This window comes from Nipponia nippon, unplaced genomic scaffold, assembly GCF_047370975.1.
Source record: "Nipponia nippon isolate SJK-2023a ecotype South Korea unplaced genomic scaffold, ASM4737097v1 scaffold_4, whole genome shotgun sequence".
NCBI lineage: Eukaryota > Metazoa > Chordata > Aves > Pelecaniformes > Threskiornithidae > Nipponia > Nipponia nippon.
This window is the reverse complement of record NW_028262358.1, coordinates 55,553,106-55,573,226: the sequence shown is the minus strand read 5'-3', so window position 1 is coordinate 55,573,226 and position 20,121 is coordinate 55,553,106. Positions and strand designations below refer to the sequence as shown.

The 20,121-nt window shown below is 42.2% G+C and overlaps 1 protein-coding gene across 8 annotated transcripts in view; it reads right to left on the bottom strand.

Moving 5' to 3' along the window:
- The window catches only part of PLEKHG1 (pleckstrin homology and RhoGEF domain containing G1), a 140,437-nt gene that overhangs the window by 35,711 nt on the left and 84,605 nt on the right, over positions 1-20,121 (bottom strand). For all 8 annotated transcript variants that reach the window (XM_087776768.1, XM_087776766.1, XM_087776770.1 and 5 more), the window contains one exon: positions 15,580-16,118. In XM_087776768.1, the coding sequence (XP_087632894.1) occupies positions 15,580-16,118 (539 nt within the window). The remainder of the gene's footprint in view (positions 1-15,579; positions 16,119-20,121) is intronic.

The following is a 20,121-nucleotide window of genomic DNA, read 5'->3' as shown; positions in this document are numbered from 1 at the left end:
ACTAGCTTTTTATTGCTTCTCCACAGTTATGGCAAAAACTTTTAGCTTACTTTATAGGAGAAAAAAAAAAAAAAAAACCCAAACACAAATGCCAGTCTCCTTAGATTGATTTATGGAGCAAGGTTTGCTTTAATGGTATTGCACAATTTTTTCATCCTATTTCCTGAAACTCTCCAAAAACCAGAAGAGTCTTGCCAGACTACCCCGCCTGCCTTGCTGGGTTTGATGTCCTCCCCATTTGTCTTTCATCACGCCAAATCCATCAGAAGGAATGTCTGTTAGAAGCTGCATATCCTGACTACCATCTCCTCCTCCATAATCACACAAGAAAGATCTCTAGAGGAACAAAATGATGACAACACTAACCTCAGAAGCTAAAAAAGTAATTATACGAATTGGAAATGAGAGAAAACTGTCAAGAAAAGGACAAAATGAGCAAAAATATCTTCACATATAGATTAAACTAATTTTTTTCTATGACCAAGCTTTAGAAACTAAATGCAAATTAGTGGGACATTTTCATCTAGCCACCCAGGTTTTCCTTTGAAAACAGACACATACTTAGCTTTAAAAACAGACTACAGGCTGAACAATAATAAATAGTAAGTCAGCCATTAACGTGGCAATGTTAAAATCACACATTAATATGAGTAATGTCAATGGTAATGTTAACATGGTAATGCTAAAAAAATGGGGAAAAGCCACACTGCCTTGTAAAACACGAATCAATTTTTATCCTGCCCTGCAAGAAACATATATACTTTAGAAGTTCTTAGTAACCCCTTTACAGGGCAGGACTGTGCCTATATGGACATCATCAAAGATAAGCAAAATGCTTGAAAGAGCAATGTTGTTGCATGTGTACACCTTCACCAAGAGGCAGGCATGCAAGAAACTGAAAATTTGATTAAACATCAATACCAAAAAAAGAAGAAAAAAAGGATTCCACCCACAAGGAAACTTTGCTTTCCAATGCATAAACACAGGCTGCAGGAGAAAGCAAAGCCGCTGTACGTCTCTGGATTTCGGCAACACGCTCTTTGGCTTAAGAGCTGAGGACTTATATCAGGAAAACTCAGCCTCTGACCAAAAAATGCTTAAAACCAGGTACTTAGCAAAGCTCCAGTAACTTCTAGTGTTGCAGCCTGAAGAGGAATATGTAATGTTAAATGAAGCAGGACCTAAATCCAGGCAGTGCCAGAACATCACTCAGCCCCCAGTTTTCTGATAATCCCTCGATCTGTGCTACTGATAAGGCAGCTTTTACTCCTAGATGCTATACCATACTCACGGGCGTATTTTTGCCCAGCTCCCCTCTACCCAGCACAGACGCATATAGCCCAAATCAGATGGCTGTGCAGAAGAGGAATCACTGCAATGGTTCAGCAGCCTGGGCCACCTAAGCACTATTTCCACCCTGCTTTGAGGAAAAGGCTGAAGGCCAGAAGGAAAACACACCATAACTGGATCCTGTTCGTGGCCTGCTAGCTAGAGCCACACCGACCAAACCATCTACATACTTGTAACCAAAGAGAAAGCTGGACAACAGTTGTACAACAGAATAACCGCTATAACATGCTCCCCGTTCGTAATTCTGCCAATTACATAGGTAATTATAATCTGTACCAATTCCTCTGTTGCCTGATTTGTTTTCTATTCTTTTTTCTTATTATTTATTTTATTAATAGATTTATGTGGTATGTACAGCAACATACGCTGAATGCCTTGTGGGTCAAAAAATAGCGTACTATCTACAACAGGTGGCCAAGGATGCTGAATTCTGGTCAGAGCAGCTCACTGCAGCTCTTTTCAATTATTCAAAGTACAGCTGTACCCTGCAAAGCAAAGGTGCACTTGCTCTGGTTCCTTTCGCTCTATGAGTCCAAGGACTGATTGAGATCTAAATCAAATCCATCTCCTTCCCAAATCAAACCCTTTTGTCAGGATTTCTCCTTAAAACACATAATTATCTTTGTTGTCATCACCTTCCTGTATCAAACCCTTTTGTCACAATTTCTCCTTAAAACACATAATTATCTTTGTTGTCATCACCTTCTACGATGGAAGAAGACAAGCCCGCTATTTTAGTGCGGGTCTCCTGTAATTTGTACAGTGGTTTACTTGGAGACACCTGTAGCAAAACCTTTCATGCAGCCAAACTTAACATATTTCTGACTGCTTTCCTTCCTTCATCTTGTGTCTTCCATATTCTTCCTCTTCAGCCTCTGTAACCAGTCAAAACTGGCCACATACCTATAGGCAGTCTCATTTTGACTGAAACTATCCTTCCCTTCTGAGAGTGAAAATGCTTGTCCAATTGTTCTTAAAACCATTTCCCACCTCCCACCCCATGTCAAAGCCCTTGCCATTTTCAGCCCTTCAGAGACAGCCCGGCTTGTTCCCACGTGGCAGGCAGAAATCCCTGCCCGTCAAGATAATTAGCACCCTTAACCTCCCACTTCTGAAACTCCTCTGTAGGAGAAGCAGAAGTGGCAGCAGCTCTGCTTCAATGTCTTAGCCGTATTGATTCAACAGAGAGGGGAGGAACTTTTCAAATGCTCTTTCCTCTGCGGGCGAGACTTTGCTACCTAGCAGCAAGCATCTGTTGTTCCCACGTGAGTAACACAACCACTAACCCAGGCTGCAAGAAACACAATCACATTGTCATACAGTAGGCTAATACAGCTTAATACTTATATTTAACCATTAGGCATATTTTCAACTGTAGATGCAGTTTGAGTGCCATAAAAATCAGAATCGTATTTTATTTCTGCTACAGATGTTGCACATTAACGATGCCAGTAAATCAAACCTCAAAAAATGCTTGTGTTGTCCACCATATAGCTTCTTTACATGTAAAACCAGAAAATTAAATATAGAAGGAAATTTCCTCAAGCATGTGTTTCCACCTGCTACTCTTCATGGAAAATGGGGAAGCGGTATTTGGTGGGGTTTTTTTAAAAGACATTTGAAGCAGGAAAACCCTCACATCAGCCAAAGCATAGACAGGTCCGAAAGATCAGCACCTGTCTGAGGCTATGCGTGGCACAGCACAGCCCTGCCCCTGACTGACCGCCAAAGCCAGGGTCTTTCTGAGGACAACACAGACTCGGAGATGCAGCCTCCTCTGCTCTCTTCAGCCACAGGAGCAGAAAGCTCCCAGGCTCCATGCGCTTCCTACTCCCCTTTTCCATTCCTTTTACATCCCTCAGTACTTTGTACGTAAGACTGCCACTTGTCAGTGCTAGGAAAGCTCTGCCCTTGTGGGAAATTTGGCTCCATCATGCCTCAGCTGTGGGCTCTGAAGCACCCACCTACATGCTGGCAGAATACTGACCCTGCTGCCACCAAGGGAGAAGGGCAAGGAGAATACCTGCCACCACTGACAGCCAGCAAGCCTCCAAACAGGAACGGTCAAAATAATCTGTATACTTTAAACAGTCTATTACTAGGTGTGGTTTGTGATTGACTTCTTTCCTCTCTGATGTCTGCGCAGAAGAGCGGAGTCTCTAAACTGGCAGGAGGCCACCTCGCTGACATCAGTCCTCTCCTCAGGTCCCGGGTGGAGGTGGTGGAGGACGCCGTACTGCACTTACCTGTGTTTATGACCAGCTTCCTCAGAACTACCCAATTTACACATGCAGTTGGCTCACGTGCAGCCTGTGGATAACAGCAATAAAGCAGGCGTGATACAGTAAGACGACACTTTGCTGATGCCATGTAGAAAGGGCAAAGACTGATGGTGAGAGCACTCGTGAGAACATGGTATGAAGAAAGACTAAAAATAGAGATGCAGATTTACGTTTTCTTTCCACTGTTTAACATTGCAGAGTAAGGTGATCATGACAGACTTCTCCCTACGCTTTCCACTGTTAGGGGTCTGCAAATAAGTTAAGTTAAAGTTAAGAGTATTAACTTAAATTTTACCTACAGAAGAGAAGGGGAGAAAAAAATACTATTTTTCATGTAGCTATTCCTGAGTGACAGATTTTCTATAATCAACGTGACTTCCTCACTTATAGATGTTAAAACACTGCCCCATTTACAGATACTAAGGACTAGAAGCAGTGACCTCTAGAAGGTCCCCTTGGCTTCATCCACATGCATGGAAAGCCACAGGGGGAGTATGTGTCAGCCAAAATTAGCAGTGAGGAATTCCTGAGTCCTAACACTATGCCTTGCATCTCCAAAATGCACGCTTTCTTTGGTTTAGGCTGCCTTTGAACAGCTGTGCCCATGTAAAACGTGAGCACAGGTGGGGCTGTATACAAAGTCAGAAATTTCTAGGGCACGTCAATGTCAACAACGTAACAGTCGGGAGATCTTGTCACAGGACTTCAAGTTGTCAGAGCACAGCTAGTCCCAGGAACTGAACCAAAGCATTTGCCCTGGAAAACTTTGTCAGTGAGAGGTCCCTCAGCACACCCTAGGCTGTTGCACTAAGTTCATCCATAGGGTCCCTGGGCTACAACAGCCTCGCCACTATGCACAGCTGGGAGGTAGCAGCATAGCTTTCTGTAGCCGTGGGTTCCCCCTCATGGCTTTAGAGCCAGAGCCTGTAACACAGGCTCTGAATGGCCTCTCGGCCCTGCCTCAGTGTCAGAGGATGCCTGTGTCAGCTTCCAGCACTGCCCCACAGCTCCCTCCCAGGACTAGAGTGGAAGGAGGCACATGTCCTGCAATGCCTACTCCACTTGTGTCAGGTTTTATCTCCTTTCCTTTTGCCCAATGCCTGCTTTCTTCTTGTGTTGTCTTTGTCCCATGAGCCACTTTAGAAGGAATGCTGCATCTGAGAAGCTCTCTAGAGAGTCAAATCCTGCCACTAGCTGACCCAGCATTGAACTGCCAGCCTGCTTGGATGGACTGCTTTCACGGATTTTGCCTTCTTTGCTGAAGTGAATTTTTGCTCTAATGAAACACAATCCAAGTTCAATAATATTTCCCTGTTCAACTGTAGGAACTTTGTGCTAAAGTCTTCCATCTCAAAAAGACACCTTGGAAGGCAAGCTGTCCATTAAATCAAAATGTAATTTGACAGAGATGCATTAAAAGCACTCATAAGCTGAAACTGGGATTCATGGATAGTACATAGACAAGTCCCCTAAATTGTCCATCATCTGTAAAGACGATATAGGTAAATCACTGGGAACAGAAACTCACATGTAACAGCACACTAAATTACTGAAGTTGTAACCCACTGGATTAAAACCACGCCCCACATTTATCTTCAGATATCAGCCAGCACCCACTGCTAAATCACAGCTACAGGAATTTTTCCCAGAAGCTGGCACTCAGAATCGCTGCTCAAAGGCGCAGTAAGAGGCAAGTTCAGAGAGCAGATGGAGAACATGAGACACTAATAACTGCTATCAGCAGTTTACTGACATTTGATTAAAGAGCTATGTGAGGCCCTCATCCAACCAACTTCCTAAAGTTAAGAGAAAACACAGAAGAAATAAGCTACAATAATGACGACAGCCAAATGAAAACATTAAACACTAACCGGGATGTCAAATTGTTTGAGGTTCCTAGGCAGATGAAGTAAGTGCTCTAAAGATTTCTAAATCTAAGGCTGCAACTGAGGCTTGACATCATCAGTGTCAATCATCATCATCATTCAATAACATAGAGCTTTTTAAAAAAAGTACCAGCTGAAATGTTTAATAATTATAAATTTAAAAAAATTAATCTCAAAGTTCATCAGGACATGTATTAGTTATTCTCACAACACAGCTTAGTTGGTCTGATTATAACCTTATTGAACCATAGTCAAGCAAAGCACAGAGAATTATTAAGGCATATTTAGCCTTTGAACATGTGAATCACCCAGGAGAGGAACCCGAGTCTTGTGCTGTAGACCATTGCCCTGTTAAATAAACCTTCCCCAATTTGTAAGGCAAATGAACGTTAGTATTTTTTAAAGAAGATCTTGATACGCTTACAAGTTAAAGGAGACATTCCAGAAGAGAAATGTTTATTTTAAAACACAAGAAGGGAAACTGAAAGAGTCTGTTTTCCAAAGAATGAAAATGCAAACCCAGCATAATGAAGAAAATCTGCACACATCCTAAACACACATTTATCTTAACCTTACTAACCACATGATTCCCAGAGACTTATGGATGGCTTTTATTATTAATATATGAACAGCAATGAAATGGAAGCTTATAGTAGCTGGTGGTTTGCAAGTGAAAACTTTTTAAAAGTGTCTTATTTGCAAAATGGTCTTCTCATTAAACCACAAAAAATAGCAGCTACCTCCACACCTTAATCTGTGGGAGTGGTGAGAGCAGAAAAAGAGAGAGACAGACTGCTATGTGGTTTGTTAAGCCTTCAGGTTTAAAGGTCATGGATTACTAGAAGAACACTGTTCACTGACAAGTAATATTTAATAACAATGATATAACAAATTTAAAAGTGGTCAGATATTTCCACGGACGAAAATGGAAATGGCCATAATAAGCAAAATTCCAGAAACTACAGTCTGGCTGGAAACGTAGAAATTTGTTTGGCTTTAAGATATCACTTCCAAATTTTGAAATGTCTTTACAGAAATCCCAATCATTCTGCAAAAAATGTATCATCTTAGTAAAACATTTAAATATTTACTGAAAATTTCACAGCATAAGCTGCACTTCTGCCTCAGCTCTCAGACCTGTTCCTCCCAGTTTTGCTGTCCACCCTCCATAAACCTGCTTCTTTCCCAGAGCTGCTGCTCTGCTCTGTAGAGCTCCTCATTGGCTGCCAGTGAGCAACAGCAAGCTGGAGGGCAGAGGTGAACAGATCTCTCTTTTGTTACTTTCTGAATCCCTTAGGGCTCTATACATCCCACTAACCAGGGACACAACCTCCCACTCCAGCCTCAGTACAGTCACAGTAGCGACGTTTCACTCCCGGACCCCCCTGCCCACCACCAGCACTCTTAAATGGTGCACTCTCCATTTAAACTACATCTTCCCCTTGCCTCCCCCTCCCAAAAGAATAAAGCTTTCCAGAACAGAAGATTAACTCTCACCCTTTTATCTATATTCATTCGCATTTAGAAAGCGGGTAGGAGGTTGCAAACAGCACGGTTCAGTGATTTACGCCCTGCTGCAAGAAAAGGGAGGACAAGAGCAGTGGCAGCCGGGCTTTTCGGCAATTCTGCAGCTCCCTGGAAGAGCAGCAGCCCTCCCTGATGCTTCTCTCCCACCCAGAGCTTGAGAAAGGCTCACTGTACATTTATAGACAGCTCATTTATTACTGCAGCAGAACTCACTCTTTTGTGCTATACAAACAGAGCTGAACTTAAAATAAACACAAAGTTACGGCTATATATTTGTGCTGTCTTTCCCTATGCGGTCCCAGCCATACGGTGAAGCTCTGCAATCACCTGACAAAGACGGTTCCTGTCCCAACAAGTTTCTACAATCTAGCTGTAAGGTAAGAACTGGATGCAAGGCACAGGTGGAGGAAACACAAGGCAGCGATGACATTTTATTCAGTGTCTTCTCAAATCCTTGGGAATGTGCTGAATGAAAGAGATTTATGAATGTTACCAGCAGAAAAAAGACTGAAGTAGTGATGATGCAGATAAGAAAAAACACGCATCAGTATATTTAACCCTGGCTTTGCGTATTTCCTACGAGGTTAGTTTACAAACAGCTCCCTGTTCATGCCACAACATAAGCAGTTGCCTTTCACCACATAAGTAGTTTGTTAGGTTACTTCTGGTTGTTCACAACACAATATATTCCTACTCTACAGCTATAAAACATCTTTTTCCAAAGCCCAGAATCCCTCTCGTGCCCAGAAAAACAAGGTTTGGGTTTTGTTTCTGCTTTTGTTTTGGTTTCATTAAAGGGCACATATGAGATGCTTAAAGCATACATAGCTGGCAAAATATTTCTGTACACGTTCTTGGAGTTTCAGAAACAACCTCATGTAAAACTATTTAAGACACAAACACGAACAACAGTTTGTGTATACTTCCATCACTTTAGGTTGCTTTAGGAAGTTTAATATGGCTCACATCCAGGAAGCAAGAAGTCCGCAGGGAAAACTGAGGTCCTACTGCGTCAGAAGAAAGAAGTCTGATTTACTTTAGGTATTTCTTTAAGGGTAGCCAGAACAGCTGTTTACACCTGTTTGGTAACATACTTAGTGGCGTTCCTAGATACCTCACCTCTCAACGGTCTCCACTGTGGATTATGGTCCTGATTTTTAAACAGCAGCTCCAGAAACAAAACAAAACAATGACGTTCTCCATTATGGCCGCTTCCAAATTCATTACAGATTTTTTAAGTGGAACATTTTTCTGCACCAGTTTATACTGCTGTAACTCTGTTTAAATGTCATGAACTTTGAGAAGGCCCCTTAGATGTGTACCGAGATCCTCAAGCACAATTTCGTTTCAGCTATCATATCCCAATACTACTGGAGAAAACTTCCCTTGCTTTTAAGCTAAGCTTTCCCTAAGGAGGTCGATCAGAATTTGACACAGCTCTTCCTTCATGGATGAAAAAACAAGCAGTGAGAAAGTTCATCAGCTCAAAAGTATAACAAATACTAATCACAGTTAAACTTATCATTGTCACGATCATAATATTTGTTTTGCAGGTAATTTAAATTGCTCATCCAAATTTTCTAAAAGCATACGGATCAATCCCTAGTCAGAAAGGACAGCGTGTGTGCTAATCTGCTTTTAACTGCTTTTTAAAGTCGTAGCAAGGCAAATTTTGAAGAAGGAAGAACCTCACTCTGAATATCACTGTTTTGCTTTATTCTCTATATGGGACAGGCTCTGCAGCTGGCCCCAGAGAGGAGAGCCTGTTTCTAAATCATCACTCTCTTCATGAGGAAATGAAAAGTAAACTGCCTAAAAATCATGCACCCATCACCTGCGTTCTCTCTTCCGTGCTGAAAATTTAAGACAAATAAATGAAGTATGTCAGCAGTCTTTGTCAGACACATGAGACTTGCAAAACTGCAGTGCCTGTACGTGAAGCTGAGGTATTGCTCCATAGCTTTAAAGCCACTGGTACGGTATGCTAACTTTGGCCTTAATGCACTGAAGAAAAATACTAATTGTGAGACCACACATCACTGCTTCCTATACTGAGTGAAATAAAAGTGATGAAAAACCTCAGAAAAATACCATCATTATAGTCTGATGATTACAGCAGTGCCATAAAAATCAGGATGCTTATACATGAGGGAGCGGTACACCCTCACACATCACAGTTATCTTCTCAATAACATTCAATAAACTTTCCACTGAAGCACCCTGTGAAGTTCCTCATCTACAAAATGCTCAAAAGAAGAGCAGCTCTGCTAATTAAACCATTTCGTTTTGGTGGGTGCTGGAATTCTGTACTGCGAACCAGAGGTACTCTTCCAGAGTAACATCTTACATGCAACCTATGTCAGCAATTTAAAGGTACCTTCCTCAGGCATGTAGGTTAGCAGCCACAGAAGAAGAGGTGTCAAAGAGAAATTAAGTATAATGTGGGAACAAACATTATGGGATGCCTTAGCTATATTGGGATTCCCACCTTTTGAACCTAGGAGGAATTAACTTTCTCTTAGAGTTACGCTACCCAGCAACCCAGTGCATAAGCAGCTATGTTTTTACTAACACATCACAACAAGTGACAATGCGCACACTGCAGTCTTCAGAATTGCCTAAAACGTAGAAAGAGAGATCCTCTAACTGCAGCACCGGGCAGCAGGAAGCCGGGAGCAATAAACCCCAGACGCTGACTTCCTCTCAGAAGGGCTTCCCTTCATCGCTGGTGCCACAACACATATCTCCTGCAAACGTCCAGTTTTTCCTCTCACAAGGCTTCCCCCCACTCCCCCAAGGGGTACATCACTTCGACAGACATGCTCACCTCGGATGAAGCTTTCCATGCCAGAAACCTGCCTCCCTGCTGAGTTGTTTGAGGAGATTTCAGAAAAAGCATTCCCCCAGGCCTTTTTGAGAAAGAATGCCCCTTTTTGCTCATGTTGAAAAAATTTTGGTGACCTTTCCCCCGGAGAAGACAAGCACCCCCAGGCTGACTAGCAGGGACATGAACCATACCTCACGTCTCAAGGAGGGGCAGTAGCAGATTGGAGAATAATGGAGACTCTGTTTCTGAGAGTATGCCTGTCTTTGTGCAAATCTCCCCATATTTGACCATATTGGGGGAAGGAGAAACCTCTCAAATTCACACATCCCCAACAGGAACTTTTAGCAATGGTCCTTTGCATGTTTCAGCTCAGGCTTCACAAGGTCTTAACCCACAATTGCCATTCTCGGATCCTGACAGTCACATCTAGTTCAGATCTGTTCCTTTTGAAGCAAGAGCAGGGAAAAGATTGTTCCAGCGTCTCAGTGACCCTCTGCAAACCTTACGCAGTGTGGAGAAGTGTGCTGTGCAGTTCCAGGACAGCGGAGACACAAAGGAGTCCTACAGAAAGATGGGAAGGAGAAAACGGGAACGTAGCTTGATGGACACCAGAAGACGGAGACTGAATGTTAGCAAAACTTAAGAGGGCAGAAAAATTAGGAATGGTAATGAAAATGTTGTCAGACCCGCCAAGAGAACTATGGAGAGAGATCTGGAGTCAGCAGAGACTAAGGACATGGGAAAGAGAAAGACTAAAAAGTGATAAATCACATGAGGAAATGAGACAATACGGACTGATGGGGGATGAGGATGGGATTTACTGAGAGATGCCTTAGGACAGCTGGGCGGGAAGACCACAGGCAGAAGACTGTGCAGAGGGGAATGGGACTTTCTGGGTAAAAAGGCTTAAATGAGGACTCTTAAGTATAAAAAGAGGAGCCAGGGACAAAAGATCTGGAGAGGAGATAGGACAGAAACTTCAACTAGTCCGATAGGGATGGTTTAAAAAAATGTCATGTTTGGAGTGAAAGGGTAGAAGAACTCGTTCACATAAAAGAAGTCTCCCAAATTTCAGACAGAGCTCAAGATTCCTGAAGCTCAGCCTCTGTTTGCATCAAATATTTGTGAAATGCACTGACACTGCATGCTTCACTCCCCTCTAGTTACTGTATAGATGCCAATGACTTTTTACTGATATTTTACTGATAGGAGTTCTTATACCAAATGGCTGAGGTTCATGCAGTGGATCTAGATGTTCTCAATGGGCTGATACCACTATGAGAGTGTATTTAATGTAATATGACAGATGCATGCGCTATAACAGAGCATTTGCATTAATTCCTTCATTTTGCAAAGCTAAAACACAAATGAGGATGTCTTTTTCTACAGTTACAAGCATTTGTACAAATTATGAATATGGGTTTCTGACTCCTGTGAATCACAAGAGCAAAACACATTTTTATTATAAACTCAGGGACAACATTTTACTCTGAAAAAAAAAAAAGTTACTTCAGTAAGTGACTCTAATTGAAGTTTATGCCTATTCTAACTAAGTTAGTACTTGAAAAAGCCAGGCTAGGTCCTGAAGAGAAGGTCTGCAGGTTCTGCCCTGGACAATACACCTGTCAGCATGACACAAGCAGGAAACAGAGGTATCCAATTTCTCATCACAAACTTGCCCAAAACACGCTTCAAGCTGTACTAATTCAAAATTTTAATTATGCTTAACAGATCATCTGATAAAACATACCAAATAATGGAAAAATTCGCTCTATCTTTGTTACAATGCTTGCCTGTGCAAGAATCACAGAAGCATGCCTCAAAACAATCATAATTCAACTGTTCTTCCAGGTCACAGACAAAATTGCTGTACTGGCTAGAAAAGCAGTTGTTTTTAAAGCATATCCTGGGGCAAAAGGAGCCATATAGTGCCTGTCCAGCCTCCTCTCGCTCATCCTAAGTCCATTAAATACTTCTTATCAGCAGTTTAAAAGAAAGCTGGAGAACCTCACCAGGTCTTCAGTATCAGTTAAAGATCACATTAGCCATGTCCCGTGAAGTCATTTCCTACCTCTGTCTACCAGCTTGGCGCTGTTAAGAACAAAGACCATCTGGATACTCAAAAGGCAATAAAAGTTATGCCTTTTTAGCTTATTTTTATTTATTTACTTATTACTGACCTAACAGCATTAGGTCAATAAAGGCATCAAAAAGGGTGAAATTCTATTTTCCTCCATTCACTCCGTAGTCTTTTATGTCAAGCATGATAACTCTACGTGTTCTAAGGATAACGTAGGCTGAAAGGACACTGCCCAAAATACTATGCTAGGCTAACTCTTAATAAGCTGACTTTGGATAAGATGAATAGAACCAGGATCCTACATGCGATTTCACACCATCCATGTTAACGGGTCATTTGTGTACAGCTGTGTATGTTCTTTACATTTGTGTACAGCTAATCCTGGAAACCAGCTCCAGGCATATGAAGGACAAGAAGGTAACCAAGAATAGTCAGCATGGATTCACCAAGGGGAAGCTGACCAGCCTGATAACCTTCTACAATGAAATGACTGGCTTGGTAGATGAGTGGAGACCAGTGGATATTGTCTACCTTCACTTCAGAAAGGCTTTTGACACTGTCTATCATAAGATCCTCATAGACAAGCTGATGAAGTATGGGGTTGGATAAGTAGACAGCGAGGTTGACTGAAAACTGGCTGAATGGACAGGCCCTGAGGGTGGTGATCAAAGGCACGAAATCTAGTCGGAGGCCAGTAACTAGAGGCATACGCCAGGGGTTAATACTGGGTCCAGTCCTGTTTAACATATTCATTAATGATCTGGATCATGGGAAAGAGTGTGGATATATTAAAAACCAAACCAACCAACCAACTAACCCCAACAAAAAACCCCACCAAAAATAAAAATAAAAATAAAATCCCCAAAAAACCCTAAAAACAAACAAACAAAAAAATCCCCCAAACCCCCGCAAAAAAAGCTTGACTGTGCATCACAGGCAAACATGCTTTGCTTTACACCAGAAATTTAGAGAGTGGATTCATGGATGTGAGTTTTGACAGCCTCTCAGTTCTAGCTGTAGAACCTGTTTCAAAGTGCTGGAAACAACAGTGAGAACATGTTCTAAGTATGTTTCCATTGTCTGCAGAGAAGGTAGCATCAGCAAATCCCCACTACCAGGGGACAAAAAGCAATAGACTAGATCTGTACTGACAGTTCTCAGCTGGGGGTAGAGGGTGATTAAAATAGTACCTATTCATTTCTCCCTTTTTGTTCTTAAGCCATTCTCAGTCTGACACCTCTTCAGCTTTTAGCTCTTTGTACCTGGGTTGCCCTGCTTCTTTTCCTCCCTCCCCCTGCCAAAAAAAACCCACCCCAAAACAAAAAAAAACTCCGTACTATTTTTAGTCTGTGTACATAAGCTGCTGTATTGCAGTCAGCTGCAAAACTCGCTAGACTTCCAACAAATTTCATACGCCCTTCAACTTTCCACTTCCTGGGGTTTCTCTCATTTCCTCATATTGTTTTCCCTCTAAGGATTTTCTCTCTCCGCTTAGCACTTGTTCAGTTGCTTATGCTTTCCTCCACCAGCTCCTGCCTTCATGTATCTCTTCAGTTCCCACACACTTCTTGGGCAGCAGTTGTCCTTTGACCTTTCCCCAGCTCCCTTTTTCCCATTCTCAGCTCATTTCCTAACCAGCTGCCAAAATCTGACCCATATTTATCTGGAAAATAAGACAGATCAAGCTGCTTCCCTTCATCTTAGTTTGGCTCAGCACCAGTCATCTGGCTGCCACACTAAAATGGCCTCAAGTCATAGACGCCCAGATGATCAAATCCTACAAGGTTACGGCACTCCTACAGATGTCTGTGGAGTCTTCCCACCCTTCTCACAACCCCCACCCTTGGTTAGGTAAATCCCTGCAGCATTGCTAAGGTAACTTGTGGAGAAAGGAATCCCGAGAAACATAAAATGGGTTCCTTCATAATGTGCTTTCAGTCACACCTCCCTCCCCTGAAAGCAAGCAAAGAACATGCTGCATGGGCTGAGGTAGCTCGTTCCTCACTGTCCTCACCATCTGGGAAGGAGCTCCTTTGAAGCCCTTGGATCCTCAACACCTACCTTAGAAAAGCCCCACTGCCAACCATTCCATCTCTCAAATAGGCTGTCTAGTGCCACACAAAGCTGTCAAGACTCGTTATTTATTATTTGCTGCAAGAAATACGCTTGGGCATTTCACAGGTAAATTTCTCCAGTTCTTTCATAACTCCCGAGTGCATTTGTCTCATTTACTCTACATCTACTGTAGTGATGCTTCAAGTATTTCTAGCAAGCATTTGTTGGCCTTCCTACTTGTAAATGGAAAATCTGTTTCAAGATTTTAATGATAGTTTCCAGTTTCTCAAGTTGTACAGTTTACTGCATAGGAGGACGAGTGAGGGCTAAGATTTCCAAACCCACAGAGGTCATGCCTAGCGAGCAGAGACTACGCACTGAAGCCAGCTTGCTTCTGTAGCGTATGACAACCTTAAAAGACTCCAAAATGAAACTTAGGCAACAGTTGAATGTAGTGAAACAGCACCAGCTACAGAAACCAATGAAGTCTTGCACAAAAAGCCTTCTTTGCGAGAACTTTGGGGGGGGTAGGGTGGGGTCCTGGTGTTTAATCATGATGTACATTTGTGTTATGAAAGCCTTAGCGTTTTCTCCCCACTCACTGCTTGGGGGACCAGGCGGGTTGGAACTACAGATGGGGAGAGTGTCTCCAGCTGACTGATATTTCCTTTTGCAGATGACCTAATACAGCTACCTAAAGCTATATATTCTATAAACACTGCATTAAACATGCGCCTCCCAGGAAACCCTTCTTTGTGGGTTAAGTACATGGACTACATACAATAGCCAAGGAACTTAATTGTCATCTTCAAAAACACAAAAGAACATGATGCTGATGGCCCAGTTACAAGTACGTGGAGTGAGCAGAACAGTCCACAGAAGGACTCATGCAAAAGGGAAATGAAAGATACTGTTAGGTTGGGGATTGGACAAAAACTTCACTGCTGCTAGTAAATGCTACACCCATTTATGAGCACCACCAATTCAGAATTAGTATTAAAGAAAACAATTTCTTCATATAACAGCCAAACAATAGTATTTTCTAGCAAATACATATGCCATACTCAGTACTACAGGCCAAGGACGTGGAGTGAACAAGCTGCAGCTGTGAGCGGCACGAAAGGGAGGGAGAAAAAGGCAGGAAAGAACTTGCACAACTAGGATTTGGGGGTGGGGGGGAAGAATCAATAAGTGAGACCCTTCAGATAAAGCATTTAAAGGGGCAAACAAGCTGTCTGCTGTTTGCTTCTTGCTATACATTCTAGGAAACAGAGCTTTGTACATTCTTTTGTAAATAAACGTTACTGCAAAGAGTTTACCAGTTTTTGTTCACTACTGCTGTCAACCGTAGGATGTTTTTTTCTGTTATTCCTTCATGAACACATAGTAACAGCTTAGGTTTATCTAATCAAATAAAAACTAGAAACACACAAGAACAATGATGTTACACTAATTTATAAAGACCAGCAAATGCCAATTCCATTGTCAGGTCCATCTGTCCTGCTGTGAAATCAAACAATGTAAAAATTAGCATTATGGAAGAGTTAACTCTATCCTAACCAAGACTCCTACCTTGACAATGCTTTTTAGATCCTGCACATACATTCTCTCTGTCTCCAGAATCTCTTGGACAACTCTGTCTACATAGAGGAGCTTGGGACTGGTGGGCTCTGTCACCAGGGACATTGCACAGTTTTTGCTCGCTCCTTTTGGTTCTGCTTTCCTTGGCATGCTTAGCCTTTTTTCAAGGCTTTCCTCAGGATCCTCTTGCTCCGCAGGGGAGGTTTTGCGTGGCTTGTTGCTGGAAAATCGCCTGGCTGGGACCAGTTCTAGCTTGATTGCACCCGTTTCTTTATCCTGGTTGAACAAGCCCAAGTGGCTGTTTGAAACCAAGGTCATTCTGCTTCCAAAGGAGCAGTGGCTGTCCCTGGAGGAAGCAGAGGAGGAAGTGGAGCTAAAGCTGACGGGACGGTCACTGTCTGACAGGTCCATGGTTTTTTTTTCACAGTAGCGGAAAGGTCTGCTCTCCTTGTGCAAATCTTCCCCTTTCGTCTTGGAGTCAAGGGCCTCTGTCACAGCTGGTAAAACGTCAAGAGGTAAGTGGAAGTCATCTAAAAAAATGAACAGAAGAAGTAGGTTTACTGTTGCTGTTCCACATAACACAAAAGCTGACAACAGATACTTTTAAAGCTTTTCACATACAAAACTGCCACACCTTTATTTTAACTGAAAGACAACCAAAACAACACAATTTGGAGGTCACTGTGGCTCTAACGCTTTTCGGGTGGTGGGGATCCCCCACTGGGTGCTACTACACAGGCACTGCATACCTCCTGCCAACCTCTGTGTCTCTGGTACGTCCTTCTTGTGCCAGTATACTAGGCTTGGTGCTAGCACATGCGCTGCCCAGGCTCAGCACAAGAGAGAAATAAAACTCAAAAATTTTCCCTAAGGTTAAAAAAAAACCTGTGTCTGAAGCAGTCCCTGCTATCTCCAAGCTGAGCACTGACCCTGGTTTGAAGGCTTTGGAGAACTCGGGAATCACACAGTGATACCAGACAGTATCTTTCATTTTGAATACTGTAAGGCCAACAGTCAAACAAAAACTAAAAGCAGTTATCACTTACCAGCTCTGTGGCTTGTACAAAAACACTAAAACCGGAATGATTTCCCAATGAAAATAATGTAGCTTCTGAAAAAAGAGTTCCCACAGGAAAGAGTGCTGCCAAATAATTCAGTTTTCTACTGGGAAAATAAGTAATTCTAAAACTGTTCAGCTCAAGCCAGAATATTACCCCCTGTTGAACTAACCCAAAACTGTTTTTCAAATCAGTGCAACAACAAAATAAGATGTCTGTCTTCCTGTCAGCATTTCAATTCTACTTTCTTTTTATTGCCGAAATGCCCTGCAGGACATTGTCCACAATGCAATGCAGAGTTCTCTCTGGCCAAGTTCTGTGTGATGCACCACGAGAATCTGCAAAAGCAGCTGCAGGTAAATTCAATACCTCAAGGTTTTGTTTCAGTAAGGAGTGTCCACCCTAAAAATCTTGCCTCAAACTCAAAGAATTTCAAAACGGCTGTCCTGTGAAAAAGGGAAACTTGTGACAATTTAGGAAGAAAAGCAATACTGAAGCTACCCACACAGTGGTAGCTTAGTCCTTGTTTTACTCCCGCGATAACCTCATTTTTCAAAAATCATACTGGCAATTACAGCTCTAGACAGCAGTTTCAGTAAAGAAACCATAAAGCCAGTAAGCTGCAAATTAAACCCGCCCAACCTTTAAGGTGGCCCTTCTTAAACTGAGGCAGACTGGCTATGCAATTACAAGCATAAACCTCCTGGACACTGATCCTGCTGCAGCTGGTTGGGGGCAGGGGGGGAGGGAGAATTTCATTCGAAGCAGAAAGCCACTCTCTCAGTTTTCAAAATCAAACACTACTATTTATTTAAAAATAAAAAAAAAACCTATCCAAAGCAAACAAAAAAAAATCCTAGAGAAGAATGTTTGATTTATTTGGCCTATCTTGAATGCATAAGCTTTTATTTGTACATGAGTAATTAATACTGCCATTTCAGTGATGATGGTATTAGCTTTCTGTTAAGGAAAAGTATTGCCCTCAAGGTAACGCATGGAATTAATACTGAGAGTAATTTGCTCATTACATGGGTCAGAAATTGGCCATTAGACTAAAAACCTAATTCGGCACCTCTGTACCCCTGGTTTTACCTTGAAGTCTGAAATCTATAGCCTTTCTTTGTGCCAGGTTCTTCTGGTTTTGGAGCATAGAAGCATATTTTCTTATCCTTCTTGAATAAACCACATCAAGTACAAACTCCAAAATAAAATATAAAGCAATAAACCAGGAAAATGTTTAGAACTGAAGAATGCAGTGAAGTTCTCTGGTTTCAAAACAGGTATGGACAAAGATGTTTGCCTTCCTATTGCTTGTGATAAGAAAGTATGCATTTTTGATAAGGAAGAATGTATTTAGTTATCAGCTTTGGATCATTTTTCATGTTCAGTTAGAAAGCACAATGTTGCTGTGCAGATGTAAACCCCCTTGAAAAATGCACAGGATAAACAATATAACAGGGAAACCCTTCCACTAACTTACTCCAAGATATTTTACTAAAATTACATGACAAAGAAACACCTGATTAGCCACATTTGGGGGGAAAATAAAGGGTTCCTGTGGCATTCCATTACTCCATGCTCTTTTCTTCCTGTTTCACTGATAAGTGGTCTGCCTCTCAGATAACCTGAAGGCATTAATATGTAATATTTGCTTCACAAACATTGGCAGGTTCATTAATATAAAAAACAAACAAAACACAGTTCAGGTCAATGAAACTGAATTCAGAATAAATGTTAAAAGTAGTTTTTCATAAGACATACTTGTAGCCAAAAGCATTGGGAGATCTTAACATGTCTTAGAAAAACAAACCAAACAAAACCCCTTACTTCCTTCTTTAATGACAATGTCATTGCTTATTAAAAAAAAAACAACAAGGATTAGTTGTAGGAGTTAAAGTGGGCTTGCTCTTTAACACCTGTATTCCCACTGACCTTGACAAACCCCAGGCACCTGCAATTAATTGCACACAACACAGTTGACTCAAGTTCCTTCATTTTTAATACAAATCACTATTCTTGGATGTGTTAATTAGTCCAAGCAAACTATTTGCTACTTGAAAATCTTGGTCTGTTTTGTCCTCAGAACTTCATCTTGACTGCTGGCCTCAAAAGTTACATTTTACTTCATTCTTACTCCTTTCCCAGACAGGTGTAAATTGGTCATTTGGCTTCTCTGTGGAGAGTTTTTGCTAAAATTTTGCCCATTACATCTCCGACCAGCAACACCCATTTCTCAGGGTCCATACAGATGAAGGGCAAGGACCCCAAACCTCTCCAAGCCTGCTCGAAACCCACCTCAGCTTCGCCTAGGCAGCTGGTGAAGCCAGCAGAAAGGCAGGACCCACGGACCAGGGATTTCAGCACGGTGCAAAACCAGAAAGCGGCTTCCTTTCCTCAGCTGGCGAGTCCTGTACCCAACACTTTGCACCCTGCCTGTCTAAGCCAGGGCGCAGGGACAAGCCCTGGCTCTGCCCAGTCCTCAGTTTCTGCCTCAGCTACAGGGAGCCGTTACAAACCCATAGCCCCTCCCAATAACACAGGATCTGAAAATCTTCCAAGTTTATCTTTAGAAACCTTTCTGAGACTAGGCAGCACCACCCCCGCTGTTGAAATCAGGAACAGGTATTTTAGGTGATGCCTGCAGTCACAAAAGTCCATCAGAAAAAGCAGCAGCTGAATCCAGTTCATTGCCACAGCCACGTGCCCACCCTCTTTTCTCTTGTCAGGGTCTGCGTTTGGCTTTACCAGAGCTCTGGTACACTTTTACTCTGCAGTTTTACTGCAAAGTAAGTTCACTCTTGTGCCAGCTGCCTAAGGTCTGTACCAATAGCCCAGTGAAAAATTCACAAGTGAATTAATGAGAGTGAGGGGAGCAGGGAAACAGCCTCCCCCCCAAGACTGCTCTCTGCATGTCCTAACTGACCCGGTGCCTTTGCAAACTCTGTAACCTCTTACAAATTTCGGTCTTTGATACAAACTTACTATAAAAAGCAAGTTCATTTCTCCCATACCCTGCGGCACTGATTTACAAGCCTCGTCCCCCCAGCCACCAATTTGAGCAGCAGCACCAGCAGGTAGGTGCACTCACCAAAACTCAGGCTGCAAACAGTGTGCGTAATTTTAGGTACCCCCAGACCCTCGCAGAAGCACAGGCTCTGAGCAAGTCTTCTACACCCTGACCCACGTCTGGCCCAGTTCACTGCTTTTTTTGTTAGGCCGTTCTTTTGTTTACTGAACCTTTTCAATGACGAACCAAAATAATATTGAGAACTTTTGTGACTTGTGAATAACGGTATTTAACTCAGTCTGGGGAGGAAGGAAAAAAAAAAAGAAATCTTCAATTTGCATACTTTAATTAAGGAATAACAGTGATTACTTGTTAGTTCAGCACTGAAAGGAGGATAATTACTACTTGTCCCTACTCACAAGGAAACACGCTCCCTGAACAAGGTCATTCCTTGTTTGTGCCTCTGCA